Source organism: Centrocercus urophasianus, unplaced genomic scaffold, assembly GCF_019232065.1.
Source record: "Centrocercus urophasianus isolate 14NV4802_14NV808 unplaced genomic scaffold, USGS_Curo_1.0 seq_11, whole genome shotgun sequence".
Lineage (NCBI taxonomy): Eukaryota > Metazoa > Chordata > Aves > Galliformes > Phasianidae > Centrocercus > Centrocercus urophasianus.
Genome location: NW_024884253.1, coordinates 31,385,453 through 31,400,977, shown reverse-complemented (window position 1 = coordinate 31,400,977; position 15,525 = coordinate 31,385,453). Strand labels below are relative to the sequence as shown.

Sequence of the window (15,525 nt, the reverse complement as noted above, 5' to 3'; positions counted from 1 at the left end):
TAGAGACAAGATGTAAAAATGCCCATTCCCAAAATGTCAGTTTCAGTAATTTCATTGATGCCATGCTTGATTCTTTGATTCTAAAATAGTAAAATAATTGTTTTACATTATTATTATGCAGAAATCACGTTTTGCCATGTTTAAAGTTTTCCCTGTGCTCTATTTCAGTTATATCAAATGCTTGCAGAAATGGGAGAGCTGGAGAATACTTACATTATTTACACTGCTGACCATGGTTACCATATCGGGCAGTTTGGACTGGTCAAGGGGAAGTCAATGCCATATGACTTTGATATTCGAGTTCCTTTCTTTATTCGTGGGCCAAGTGTAGAGCCAGGATCAGTGTATGTTCTCTTATGTCTTTCGTAAATCTGTTACCTAATATAAATTTTTTCTAAGTACTTGTAATATTATCACTCTCTCTAGCTTCATTTCATAATGGATGCCCTGTGACTGCAGAACAATGACTCCTAAAAAGAGTAATGTGTTTCAGTTTGCATATTATTAATAAGTTATAATGTAGAGGGGAAAACTGTATAACCAATAATTGCTGTAAGGCTAGGTTTCACAAATCACAGGGGAAGGGCCCTCAAGATATCATTAAGTCCAACCCCCCTGCTAAAGCAGGTACCCAGGTATTTTAGTTATCCTACAATAGGTCACAAAGGTAGGCGTCTAGATAGGTCTTGAATATCTCCATAGAAGGAGACTCCACAGCCTCTTTGGGCAACCTGTTCCAGTGCTCCATCACCACTAATGTAAAGAAGGAAGGGTTTGACCTGAAGGTTACTGTAAAGGTTTGGGGTTTGCCTTTAAAAAGTAGACGCTTATCTTTACTGTTCACCTTCTGCAGCAGAATGGCTGGCTGTATGCCCTCCTTGTCAAGCAGAAAAGTATCACATGACAATTGCCCCTCTTCCTTTTATTGCACTTAGCTTTTTCTTTCTAATGATGTTCTGCAGTATTGACCCCTTACTCTCACAGTTGTAGCATTTAAAGAGGGGTTTCTAAACATAGCTCTTGTGTAAAGCTTTACGTCTTCAAATCCCTGGTAAACATTCATTACCTTTCTCATTCTAATTCTGATATGCAAAGACTTCCATATTGAACATATGACACTGTGACCTTTCCTCTTGATTCACAGAGTGCCTCAGATAGTTCTGAATATTGATCTTGCACCAACAATTCTGGATATTGCAGGACTTGACACACCTCCAGATATGGATGGCAAATCTGTCCTAAAGCTTCTAGACTTGGAGAGACCAGGAAATAGGTGAGTCTCAGACTTGAGTTTTTTTTGCCAGTTCAGGAGAAAACACCTAAGTAAATCAACAACAGAGTGGGAAAAGAGATTCAATGAAAATAAACTGTGCCAAGCTTGCAACCACATTTTTCTCATTTGAAAGCCCTCTTAAATAGAACATCTATAAAACTGCAGGTATACATAAGCAGAGGGGTGTGCTTTAAAAAATTAATGGTTAACACTAGCAGTGCTGTATATAGGTGTCAGCAGTAAATATTATTATTTTGCTTTCAGGTTTCGAACAAACAAGAAGACCAAAATCTGGCGTGACACATTCCTGGTGGAAAGAGGGTAATTATTAGGGGTGAGAGAGTTTTGGGAGAGCCTGCCTGGTGGGAACACTCTTTTGTTTTCGTTTTTTGCCCTCTCTTCTTTCCCTTTATGGTCAGAGAAGTTGTAAATTTTGCAAGCAAACTTACAGACCTGACTTGTTTCTTCATTTCCTACCACTGGCTCTGCATACTGCTGTGCTGTGAGGTCCCTGCCCCCTAAGAAGTTTGAAAGCATGTTTTTCTGGCAGCTCTCCTAGCCTATACCTCCTCCTTCTTTAACATTGTACTTGTGACTACTTATGTCATCATCTGACTCATTTCTTTCCAATTCTCTGTTTCATATCCAGCTGTGCAATATCCTTTTATCGACTTATTTTGTATTTTCCACCACAGATTAGAAGCATCCTTCATTTTTGTTCTAACTAAGAAGAGAATTACATGTAAATGAGATTTATGACTATAATACTCTTTTCTCTAATACCTCCTTACTCTCTCACCTTGACAATTCCTGTTGTGAAAATTTTCTCTGTTTAAAAAAGTTCTTAGCGATTTCCTTGTGATATTTTATAGTTTTTCAGATTATGAAAATCTTGTGTGGGTACTACAAAACAGTGCATATTAGATACACTGTACTGAATGAGTGTGGAAGCCCCATAGTCTCTTCATCAGGGCTTTTCAGCTAGATTTTACTGCTTCACAGTATTGTCCTACACATTTATGTGTGAATGGTGCTGAACTGTATCAGATAAACATATTTCAGTAGTCTTTATTTCTCCTTAGGTAACTTCCAGAAAATCAAGTGAGCCTTTTTTTCACTACATGACTTTTTGTCATTAAAGGTCTCCAGCAGAAATGTGGGGATTTTCTTCCTTTGGAGACATTTAGCATCCAATTAGCTTTGTTTTTCCAGTTAAATTCATCATCTCCAGAGTTTGGAAAAATGTATATTAAATATTCAAATTTTTTTTTTTAAAGCAAATTTCTTCGCAAGAAAGAGGAAGCTAATAAAAACACTCAGCAATCTAATCAACTGCCAAAATATGAGAGGGTAAAAGAATTATGCCAACAAGCGAGATACCAGACAGCCTGTGAACAGCCAGGACAGGTAAGCGACAGCAATTGTAGTCCTCTGTGTGCCACAAGGAAATACATATCAAAACAAATTCAGGAATATGTCTTTTGGATCCTTAGCAATCATTGTGCTTTATTATTTATCTAAGCTCCTTTAATGGAAGGGTCCCCTTCCTTGGAAATATTTACTGTATAAGATTACTGTAAAGAATCAGACAGTGATTCATATTCAAATGTCACTTCTTCTTCCTGTAGCCTTCATATTTTCAGCATGATGCTTGATGCTGATACACAGATATAAATGCCTACTCACAAAATAAATGGTGTTGTTGCCTGAGTAGTCCACCAATACCAGCAGCTCCGTGGTGCTTATATGGGAAGTGAACTAAATGGGATGGCAAGGGGGCATTTTTGTTTGAAGTAGGTTTTAATTAATATTTTTATCAATAATCTTTCTGAGGAGATTGAGTACACCCTCAGTAAGTTTGCAGATGACACAAGTTGGGAAGGAGCGCTGATCCGCATGAGGATAGAAAGGCCCTACAGAGGGATCTGGATAGGTTGGATCTATGCCCCGAGTCCGATTGTATAACGTTTAACAAGGCTAAATGCCTGGTCTTGTACTTGGGTCACAACAACCTAATGCAATGATACAGGCACAGAGAAGAGTGTCTGGAAAGCTGCCCAGCAGAAAAGAAGCTGAGTCTGTTAGTTGATGGCCATCTGAATGTGATCCAACAGTGTGCCCAGATGGCCAAGAAATCCAGTGACATCCTGGCTTGTGTCAGAAACTGTGGCCAGCAGAAGTAGGTAAGTGGTTGTGCCCCTGTACTTGGCACTGGTGAGGCTGCACCTTGAGTGCTGTGTTCAGTTTTGGGCCCCTCACTTCCAGAAAGATATTAAGGTGCTGGAACATGTTCACAGAAGAGCAACAAAGCTGGTGAAGGGACTAGAAGACAAGAAATATGAGGAGCAGCAGAGGGAACTGAGGTTGTTTAATCCAGAAGAGGCTGAGAGGGAGACCTCATTGCTCTCTGCAGCTACCTGAAAGAAGATTGTAGCAAGGTAGGAGTCAGTGCTTTTCCTCAGGTGACAATTGATAGGATGTGAAATGGCTTCATGTTGCACCTTGGTAGGTTTAGACTGTACAATTAGGAATAATTTCTTAATGGAAAGAATGAAGAAAGCCTTGGAACAGTGATTGAGACAGGCTGCCCAGGGAGATGATGGAATTCCCAACCCTGGTGGTATTTAAGAGATCATAGAATCATTAAGGTTGGAAAAGACCACTAAGATCATCTGGTCCAACTGTCAGCCCATCACCACTATGCCCACTAACCCATGGCCCTCAGTGTGACATATCTGCATTTTTTGAACACCTGCACAGACTGTGACTTCACCACTTCCCTGGGCAGCCTGTTCTAATGCTTCAGCACTCTTTCTGAGAAGAAATTTTTCTTGTATCCAACCTGAATGTGCAGACATGGTGCTAAGGGACGTGTTTTAGTGGTGGAATTGGTGGTGCTATGTTGATGGCAGGTTGTGATCAGCTTAAGGGTCTTTTCCAACCTAAATAATTCTATGAAATTAAGAAAAAGTGAGTCACACCCCAAATTTTGTTCAGCTGACTCTCAATTAATACTGTATCCATGGCAGTGTATGAAGCTGAATTTTCTGGGGAAGAATTAGATGGGATGCCTTCCCACTGACTCCATCTCTGAGTAGTGGACACCATCACACCCTTCTGCCTTCCCCCTCGTCCCCATCTCTGTACACCTCTCCTGAGGAGTGCAAGGCGATCTCTCCCAGGCAGGCACTCACGCTTTCCCCTCAGATGTTTTCTCAGGCCATTGCAGCCAGCTGTAGGCCTGGCACTGAAATACCGACCTACTGTTTTGAAGGGAGTATAAAGCCTTACTGTGCAGTACTTGCATCTGCAGCCACCCACAGAGCTTCACCCAGGGCAGGTAGAGCCCTGTAAAAGAAACCCAAAGGCACTCTGGAGAGCTTGTGCACTTACAGACATGTTCCTTCCTCACCTTGCTCTTGTCACTCATTAGAGCGTAGTGTTACGGTAAATCTCCGTTAATCCCAGGTTGGATGGGAGTATGTTTTGGCTGGCACATCCGTGGTCCATTTCTCTGCCACAGTTCCCACCTCACACATGCTCCTAAAACTCAGCCACTTTTAAGGGAGTGTGCACAATATTGCAGTCTCACCCAAGGGCAAAGTTTTCAGGAGTTCAAACACTGCCATTGTAAACAGAGATTAAATCTGAAAAACTGAATATTTTTATAAAAACCAGAGTAGATCAGTGGAGTCATTTAGACTGTTAGACGCTAAAATGTTTAGTTTTAAAATACTAAATTTTTTTTTAATTATTTCTTATATTTACTACGTCTTCTGCCAAAATCCAGGTTTGTAATAACTTTTCCACATGTGAATAGATGAGGTTAAGTGTCCTGATGAGGTATCACAACTGAAGCAGATGGGAGCATTGCCGCTAACCCAGCTCCCAGTCCCCAGTGGCAGACTTGGCTTTATGTCCTGTGCTGGGACTCACCTCTGATCCAAAAGCAGAGGAAGGGGAAGGCACTGAGCTTAGAAAAAGTTGACAAGAGCAGTAGTGCTTGATACCAGCTTTCCCACCTATGGGACTTATAGATGCAGAAGATACCTTGACTTCTCAGAGCCCAGCAGCCAGGCCTTACGGCTGAGTGAAAGACAAGGTGAAAGTGATCTTCTTATGAGAAACTTTCAGTCTTTGCCTTTAGTGCATATGAATTATGTTCCTAAGCAAAGACAGTAGAGCTGTCCCTGATCTGTCTAACATCCTGAAGGCATCCTGCAAGGATACCGATGTTCAACGCACCTGCATACAGAGCGTCCTGAGATGCATTAGCACATCCTCTTGATGTCCTCTGGGCTCATTCAATCCATGGTGCACAACCCGTGGATCTCACGCCGCATTCACTCGCATTCCAACCTTGTGAAGCATAGGCAGCTTCTCCTGCAGGGACTGGCTACGCACGATACTCAAGGGCAAAACAGTGAAGAATAAACTGGATGTGAATCTAAGGAGCAGCAGTGTAATAACATAACCTTCAGTGAGGCATTGCAGTGTGAAATGAGTGTCTGCAAAATTTTTCCACTTAGAAAAATTCTTGAAGAAAATTAAAAGTTAATGGACCAAGTGATTTCACGTTAGCCCAGATGGTTTCCGTTGTTTAATACTGAGAGATCATCATTTAATAGGTTTCTCCGATAGATTTCATCTACTTGTTTTGCACATTTAGGAAAAGAAAAGGAGGTAATATTTGTTTGTCAAACTTAATTTCAATTAAGTTTGTCTTTTGAGGTTAGTATCTTTAATTTCAATTGCTTAGGTGCATATGCAGAAAAATACCTTAATGTTAACATATGATAGTTGCTAGTACTCCCTACATTTACACTACTCAGTTGCACTTAAAATCATTTAAATTAAAATCACCTTCAAAATATGTGATTGCTGACAAATTTTTAAAGAATGCAATTATTAGTCACTGGGAAGTTGCTGTAAATGTCTGGAACTGTAATGAACTAAAAGAACAGTGCAAATTAATGCACTGTCTAGTATATTGAGAGCATGTTCTTCATGTTACCTTTATGCAATATCCAGTTCATTTGAAATAAAGAATGCAATTGGGAGTTGAAAAATAAAAAATGTTTTTCTTGTTTTAAAATGAGGTGTGATCCTGAGACCTGCTAACGATCGCATCTTCAGGAAAACAATTGTTTTAATTTGTTTTCTATTAAATAAGTAACCTGGAATAGTTAAGACACTTTTTAAATGGAAAATTTCAAAATTTCAATATTTTTTTTTCAATTTCCAATGTTTACTCAAATGTGGCTAAGCAAAAAGGAAAAAAAGAAAATACTGAACATCTTTGTAATTTCTGTAATTGTTTCATAATGATGTCTAAAAAAGAGAGGAAATTTAGGCTACAGAGTACAGTTAGCTGCCAATCAGCAAGGTTTTTGCTTACAAAATAGAAACTGTTTTAATTTCTTTAAGAGAATACGGTTATAAAATGCACATGCAAAATACAGTTAAACTGTTTTTATTGTGATTTTTTTTCAGAGATTCATAGATTGGCTCATTTTCATTGTAGTCCATCCTCACCTTGCTATTTTTCGTAATCCTCTTTATGGGAGAATGGTTCCCAAAAGTTGTCACATTCTCAAGAGCATAGCAGAAATGTGACGTACATGACTGCGCAGATATGCTCACTTTTGAGTTACATTCAGCTGGTCATTAACTTGAGCCAACAGTGATTCCTTGCAGAAGGGAGAACCATGCATACAGAGTTGCATTAGCAGGAATAGAGCTAATGGGTCATGGGAAATGATCACTTGCCTCTATGCTGTGTGCATTTGGGTTGGGACCTCTGTTAATCTGGATTTCATCCAGTAGAGGACCCTGGAGGTGGTCAGGAGGGGCAGTGGTTTGTTTCTCCAGAGGCAAGGGGGATCTAATTGCTGCCTTCAACTAACTAATAGCTAGTTAGAGAGAAGACAGACCCAGGCACTTCTTGGAAGTGCACAGCAAAAGGGCTATAAGCAATGGTCAAGTTGCAGCAAGGGAAATTCTGAGTAGGTGTATGGGAAAAAATGTTACTATGAGTGATTAAGCACCGGAGTAGGTTGCCCAAAAGGCTGTGGAAGGTCCATCCAGTGATATTTTCAAAACCTAATGAAGTCGTTCCTGCTTTGAGGAGGAGGTTGGAATAAATGACCTCCAGATGTTCCTTCCAGTGATTGCATGTGCTTCAGATCTTTTTTCTTGCTTAATTCCTAAGCATGAGGAATTTTGTTATCCTTGTTCTCCTCAGTTTCATAACCTGGGAAGTGCTGTAAATTTTGTCTTGTCAATGAGATATGGGTCACCTGCCATATTCAGAAACAAATTGGCTTTTAGCTTCTGCCCCAACCCAGTTGTTGAGCTGTGCTCAGTGACATCGCAGCTGGTCCTGTTCCACGCAGGCCAGAGTCACTCCCACTGCACAGGGAGCAGCAGGAGGATGGGCTCTGCTCAGCTCTGGAGCTTGGGTTGGGGTAAGAGTTTCTTTTGCAGTCTCTGCTTTACATCCCAGAGAACTCTTCAAGAAATTATGATAGGAACCATGGTTTCTGTCTTAGTTTGTACGCCAGATTTGTCACCAGGTTATGTGATGTGACTTGCTGAGGTCACCTGATTGAGCTCAGTTGTTTTAGTAGTGACTATTGATGGTTTTTGTTGCTTAAATGGCATGCAAGATCTTTTTTTTATATTAATACATATTTCCTCTCTCAGCTTTACTTTAATAAGATACACATTACAGAAATACTTGTTCATCTGCATCATTGTTACCCACATTATTGTTTTAAAATGGGAATCAATTAATGCAAATGTTTAACTAAAATTTTATTAGTTTTCCAGGAGACCAGAAATAATAGCATGTAACAAAGGTTTCTCAAGATTAAAGTGGCCTTATCGTGACACAAATCTCCTCTCAAATTTCCACTGAAACAAGCTGAGATGAGAATATATGTTAGTTTAGGATGGTTAGAGGCAAGCTGCTCTTAAATCCTCTGGCAGGTTATTTTTGTTGAACTCACTCCATCTTCTTAGATCCAAAATCTTATGGATACTTAGCAGATATCAAATAAGAGCATGTTAATGGTGTTTTCATTTATGCTTTTTCTTTCTCTCTTCCCTTACATAAACATGTAATTAGAACGTTGAGTTAATTCATCAGTATTTATTCTTTTTCTCCAGCAGTCTGAGTCATAGGAATTTTCCTCAGGTATGATTTTGACTTTTGGGACCTAACACTGTTTCCTGGATAGCAGTTGCCTTTTTAGATCTTGTGCTGATAGGTCTGCAGTCTCCAGTGTACTACTCAATCCATTATTTATAATCAGTATCGAGTCCATAGCCAAACATACGTTTTTTTCCTCTTGTAAAAATTACACAAACCACAACTTTCTTGTAAAATTTTCCCAAGAGGGAGAAAAAAAAAAAAGAAAAAAAAAAAACCACCCTCCCAAAATGAAGACTGTGAAGCTTTGTGTTCAAAATTTTGGCTTAGATTGCATGACTCAGCAACCAAACTAAGACTCAGGTCTGTTTGTTTTATGAACATACATCTCCTACCATCTGCTCTCCGGTACCTTCCAGTTTGTAAACAGCAAAGGTCTGAAACTTGTAAAGATCTGTAGTCTACTGCCAGCTCAGATGAGCACTGACAGTGGGCAGAATGGAAAAATGTGATGTGCTACACATGTTTGTATGAAGTGCATGCCCATGAACCCAAACTCAGCGGTAGATGTTATTCCACAGTCACTGACCTTCCTTGTGCTCTTCTTTTCATTCGACTCAGTATTAGAAATGTGGAATATTGGATGTCTTCCCTGGGAAATGTATCCCTGTGCTGCCCTAAACAAATAATGTTCTGCCTGGAGAATATGCCTGAAGACTGTGCAATGAAATTTTAGTTAGATTAAGTCTCAATGTATTTTACAGCCATTTAAGGCTTTACAGGTAGTCACTGGAGACATGCTGCTGAATCTAAGCATCAGCTCTGTGGTAAACGTGCAAGATTCTTCTGGCTGTGATCCAAACAACATGTTATATGGTCTATACAGACCTTATTCTTCACATATCCTTCACTATTTAAAAATCTAGCACAAGTACTGAATTTTATTATTCATATTTATATTTATCATGTTGTCATATCAGTGTTTGGTATGAACATGTCTGTAATACTGAAGGAATACATGCCATCAATCAGCTTACAGATAATATTGTAAAGGAAATTAGAATGTGGCTTATTAGGTGTAGTCTGGTTTGGCTCAAGTATCTATGTTCTCATAAAATAAATATCACAGACCATACATTTGTAAAGGTCAGCTTTATGACCAGCTGCAAAGTATGAATAAAAACACATAAGCCGGTAAGAGCTGGACAGAAGTGTCAGATGGCTGGCCAGGAACTGACAGCCAGACCCCAAGCACCCACTAAAACCCAACTAAAATTATGATATGGCACATAAACATCACTCATTGATCCTCCTGCTTTCAGAACAACCTCCTGGCGATTACAGGAATAGAAAGGCACTGGTCATGATTGTACAGGAGTGCATTAACATATTGCTATTTCATAAGCTGCCTCCTGCCTCATCTTGTTTTTCCATTTTCTATCATATCGCAGCTATTCAAACAGAACTTCTTACAGCATTGCTAAAGCAAGATATTAGGAGCCAAGACAGCATAGATTAATAAAAGAAAGAAAATAGCTTTTTCTTCGTAGGAGCAATGTTTGTTTGGGTTTAAGGCAGCAACAGCTAATCCCATCAACTTATTTTACCAGAACATCAGTTCAAGACCATCTCTTCTTTTCCCTTTGCACACTGATACCAACTGATTTTGACATCATTCAGAAGACTGTCTACACTCAAGCTTAACTGGAAGCATATGTGTTTTTGGGACCAGTTATGTGTTTAAAACTAAGTATATACTTCAGCCTTTTCACAAACAGCTCTTCAACTGTTGCTCAGTTTAGACCCTGCAGAATCATCTCATAGTTGTCTGCTCTTTTGTTGCTCAAGAATTCTTAGGAATTTCATAAATTATGATGTCTCTTGTTAAAATCTCATCCTGCTTACGACATAGAACCAAAACTGAAGATAAGTTCCTTTATCTCCAAAGAGAATCCTTCAAAGAATGGTATTTTGTATTTCAGCCTAAATATTTAAGCTTCCTAGTAAACAGAGGACTGTTCTTTCCAGATTTGACAGTTTTTCAAATCTAAGTGATTTGGAATCTGAAGCACCAGTTCTATCCGGATAAAATCCAGAGATATCACAGTCTGGAAAGATTTTCCTTTCATCTCTTTCACAGCATAAACAGTGTTTAATGTTTTTGCTGCCATCTTATCGGTGTTCCCTAACAGAAGGACTTCTTGGTAGAATGGCACACTAACAAACAATTTTATGTACCAAAAGCATCTATACAAAAAAAGCCCCACGTGATTCAGGAATTCTTTTTAACACTTGATGTGGTTCTCCTTTGTTTTCATACTGAAGTACCCAGAGAAAGACAGCATAAATTAAGTCCTCTGCAAATTAAATGTGTATGACCCAGGAAGAACCCATTGCTATTGACATTCCTATTTATAGTAGAATGGCTAGATTTATCTTTGAGTGTCATCGACACGCTTGCACCTGGCAGTAGACATTTATTGAATAACAACAGAAGTCTGTTGATGTTGAATTGCTGCCACAGACAAGATAATGGATTTTGCAGAGAATGCTGCGGAGGTGATGTGTTTGATATTTTGACCTAAATGCCCACACTTCTAGATCTGACACTGCGTTCCATGCATTTTTTTATAAAATTGAAAACTGCTAGAGCCATGATGTTTAAAATCAATCATATCTGGACATCACGAATACAACACTGTATAATCTGGAAACCTGCTAAGATATTATCTCATTCTTCCGTTTCTGAAAAACTGAGATCGATGGAAATTGGCAAATTTCACGTCATTATTTCTGTTATACAATGATTAATTTATTCATTCTTCTTGTCTCCTCCAGTACTATCTCTGTGTGTTTAACTGAACGTGTTTCTAAGTTGATCCTACACTCTCCCCCTTGTATTACATCAGTTCTTACAGGACAAATTGCTTTTCTGTTGAACATTGCACTTTTCCAGAAGGCTTTCTCAGCGAGTAAGCCCATTTATAAAAAATTATGTTTGAACATGTTCCGAATCTGAGAGTTCCACAAAAAGCAGTCCAATGATGAGGGAGTGGCGAAGATAGCAGGATCTGCCCGAATGGACAGCGTCAGACCACTTCTAAAATGAGATTTCTATTCCACAAAAAAAGCAGCAGTTCCAAATACCCCGAACAAATCTGGCACACTATCCTGGTGAAACAGCTGCACTTGCTTGCAGTATTCAAACACTGTCTGGATGTGACAACTCAGTCATATTTCCAGGATCACTTAGGAGCCTAGGTCAGAACCAAGGTTTATGACTACGCTGCGAGTATGCACAGAGGACATAGCCTTACGCCATAAACATTTCTCAGTGCTCAGGTCCAGTTCAGCAGAAGTAAACTGCTGCTTGTCTGTACTATTTACCACAGCCAGCAAACTACAAGGCACTTCTCAGCATGTTGCACAAGAAGGACTTTTTGTATGTCACAGAGAAAACAATAACAGGATTCAGTTCTTGTTGCAGCAGCACACCCAAACCCACACTCCTTTGCTGATACTGTCACATCAGGTCCCTGACACTCAGGCAGGTCTGCTTATTGCTAACAGAGAAAAGTGGTACACACATACAGGCATAACAGCCATGTGTTTTCATCTAAATCCTTTTCCAATTTAAATCGTGTATTTTTAATCAGGGAAAAAAAAAGAAAAATCTGATCTTGGTGGCATGTTTAAGTTCATGAAGTCTTCCTTTTCCTTCCCTGTGATGAGTAATAATTCTCAGGTCAGTCGTTTGTTACTGAAATGAAAAAGCATCTGTACAAATATTGTCTCTGTGTTGTTTCCGATCACGTTTTTCAGGGTTTCATAGCTTTGAGATCGTCTGACAAGGTATTTTACACTGAAGAGTATGCTGCAAATACGGAGTAATTACATTTTATCAAGATCCTTAGCTTGCCTACTCTTAAGACACCTTTCATGAATTGTCTAATTAATTTCCCCTCTCTATGAAGCAACTCTCTCAAAATTGTGACAGTCTATTAGCTAAACAATGTAGATTCGAATTCCTGCTTAAGTGGATATTCATAGTGCAGCACAGAGCAATGACTCATGCTGAATTTATATTTTTATGCCTGAAGTATGTTCTGTAATGAAGTAAATTTACTTAACTTTAAGGCTGTGGCACCAACTTATATCAGGAAGTTGCAACCGAAGGTAGCTATTGAATCATTTGCTGTTGACTTTCTCGTGTAGCTCTACGTTGCAAATTGAACTGTGCCAACTGCAGTGCAAAGCAAAATGACCCAGTACAAATAATACACTTCTAATCAGTCCATTTACTCCTCTTTGTCTTTGAAATGACCTTATAAGGGCAAATTTCTAGCCCCAGATGAAAATGTGTCATGCTAATGACATCAACCGAGGCAAAGCTCCTACTGCCGTCCTACTGCAGCCTTTCTGTCCTATTGTGAGCCTTTCCATCGAGCAGCAGACATCCATCCTTATGCATTCAAACTTCAGGTTGGGCAGAGATAAAAGGACCCTGAGCTCCCAAAGTGATGCTCTGTCCTTTTGTACCTTTATATCCTCCTAAATGCTGCTGCAACTTGCTTTTCCACCTTTACTTCCCTTCTGAAGATAAATTGAGGCAGAAGGAAAGCTGAAGGTGGACAGATGAGGCAGGAGCAAAATCATTGCTGGGGGGCAGGTGATGAAATGAGAAGAAAGAAGGAAAAGATGAGTCAGTGACAGGAAAAAGGGCTGATACAGGTTAAGTTTCATAACGTAACTGAAAGGATGTAACAACTTGTTGCAGTCAAATGGCAGGGTCTTCCTTTTTCTCTCCCAATTGGGTGGGGGTTTTTTGCTTTGTTTTTCTATTCTGAGTTAGTCCTCTTGTCTTTTACTGATAGATCCTAAGTCAGCATGCAGCTACAGGCAGCGACCATCCCTTATTCCTGTGGCAGCAGTGAATTTCCAGATCAGCTTGGGTGTTTTGCGGAACATCAAAACAAGAAGGAAAATAAATTTGGGGAAAATAAGAAAGCATATATAAATTAAAAGTTAATGGAGACATAATTATCTGCTATATGTGGCAATGCGTTAGTTTAGTCTTGTTTTCTTTTGTTTTGTTTTTACAAAGGAAAAATAGAGATTCAGAAACCAAACCTTATATTCCTGGATTTCAAAGAATAGTTTGGTATTCACAATAGGAAGGAAGGTAGGCTGGAAAGGGGCAGCACATCTTTCAGAATCTTCTTTTCTGTGCATTAATGCATTTTATAGATCTAAAGATGAGCAGAAGGATCATTATGTCTTACTGCATAATGCAAGATCAGTTCATGATTACACTGGCATGGGCTAGGTTTCAGGAAAGTTAGTCTAAAAATTCCATCTCAGAACTCTGAAGCATCTTTATAATGACACATTTAAAAGTTTAAAAAAAAAAAAAAAAACTGAATCACATTTAATCCCTGTTTTAAACAGAGAACTGTTACTGGCTCATATTAGACACAGAGTGTCTTGTTTCAGTGTTAGTCATAATACTCCTAAAAATGATCTAAATGGCTATTGAAGCCACTTTTGGAACTTCTTGCTATAATTAATGTTATACAAAGAAAATACTTATTTTACTTTCAAATGGTGCTTTTGAGACTCATTAAGAACTAGTGCTGTATGTTTATAAATGTAACAAACTCAAAAAACACAGGAACTATAACACTGCACTCACTTCTTATCCTGTAGCGAGTTTGTCTTTTTGATATAGGAGATTGCACTTGCTGTTGCAGAATAAAGTCTTGAAAAGTGTTACAGCTCTCAGGCACCTTTGTTTGTAGAAAGTGCCCTTGTCACTTGTTGCTGTAGGTTTATTCTGAAAGTCTGGGCCTGAGTATAATTCCTCAGACGGCAGTCGGATGGGTGCAGGCCCATTTAAACGTGGTTTGGTGTTCTGTGATCAAAGGCACGCTGAACCACAAGCAAACCTTCTCAGTTTGGGATCCATCTTTTATCTCAGACTGCACTCAGCCAAAGTGTGCTGTCACAGGGCTGTAGGTCAGAGCCAATATTTCATTGTTTAATTGAGAAATACTTCTGCCATTAAAAGTACCACGGAAAGCCCCAAACAGTTATATGAGTGGAGGTATTGTAAGTATATGCTTGTTAATTAATTTTACCTCTCCTCCTTCCTATTCTTTGAAGTGACTGTGTGTAAGTCAGAAGTTGTTTTCTATTGTGTGCAACCACATCAACTCACTCCTCAGGTTATCAGATCAGTAAATCTACCTGAGGCTGTTTTCTTTCTTCATTCTTCAATCAGCTTGACAGCACCACCAAAAGAGTCCAGAGCAGTCATTAGCTAATGGAAGAGACTTACTGAAATGGGTCTGCTCTGATATTAGTGTTCATTTCAAAAACTGAGTTGGGAAGTGCATTAAGACCAGCATCTAGCTGTCTTGCTATTATTAATGAGGAAAGAAAAACCTAAGGCTGTCCATTCATGGGAACCAAAAAAGTACACTGTATAGCATGGGTTGTAAAACCTTTTGGCTTGCATGGGCCACACTGAGTGAAGAGGAATTGTCTTGGGCCACATGTATGTAGGTTGCTCTGAAAGCAATGCCTCCTATTTATTTCCATGGAAACTACAACAGATATGATGAGCGCAGTAAAATTGATTGAGCAAATTTTGAGCTATAAAACACTATTTTTCAACATAATCACCACCACTACCTATGTAGTTTCACCAGCAGAGAACAAGAGCCTGTAAAAATCTGAACAAGTGGAGGTGGCTGTTGCAACCCTGTCCAGCCAAACTTAATGACTTTGTATGCAGTCTCATTATTGTGGCTTTGTAAGTGAACAAAGCTCACTGGCTAGTAGTATTATAAGTAACTATAGCTATTTCTAGTTCTCCTACTGTTATTTGGGCTACAACTTGCTTGGAATCACAGACTTCCTAGCATGTGCAGTGTTTTATGCATGCCAGCTATTTACCTGCTGCCACATATGGCAAGCTATGGACATGGGCAAAGGAGTGACAATCTGTCACCACCTATCCATTAAAAAAAAAAAAAAAAGAAAGAAAGAAAAAAAAGAAAAGAAAAAGCGCAGCCTTTTTTATGACAGTTCAGTGTGG

The 15,525-nt window shown here is 39.2% G+C and overlaps 1 protein-coding gene across 3 annotated transcripts in view; it reads left to right on the top strand.

Moving 5' to 3' along the window:
- SULF1 (sulfatase 1) overlaps positions 1-15,525 on the top strand; it is a 125,686-nt gene that overhangs the window by 91,409 nt on the left and 18,752 nt on the right. For all 3 annotated transcript variants that reach the window (XM_042809090.1, XM_042809091.1, XM_042809092.1), the window contains exons 11-14: positions 169-344; positions 1,145-1,273; positions 1,538-1,594; positions 2,551-2,680. In XM_042809090.1, coding sequence (XP_042665024.1) covers positions 169-344; positions 1,145-1,273; positions 1,538-1,594; positions 2,551-2,680 — 492 coding nt within the window. The remainder of the gene's footprint in view (positions 1-168; positions 345-1,144; positions 1,274-1,537; positions 1,595-2,550; positions 2,681-15,525) is intronic.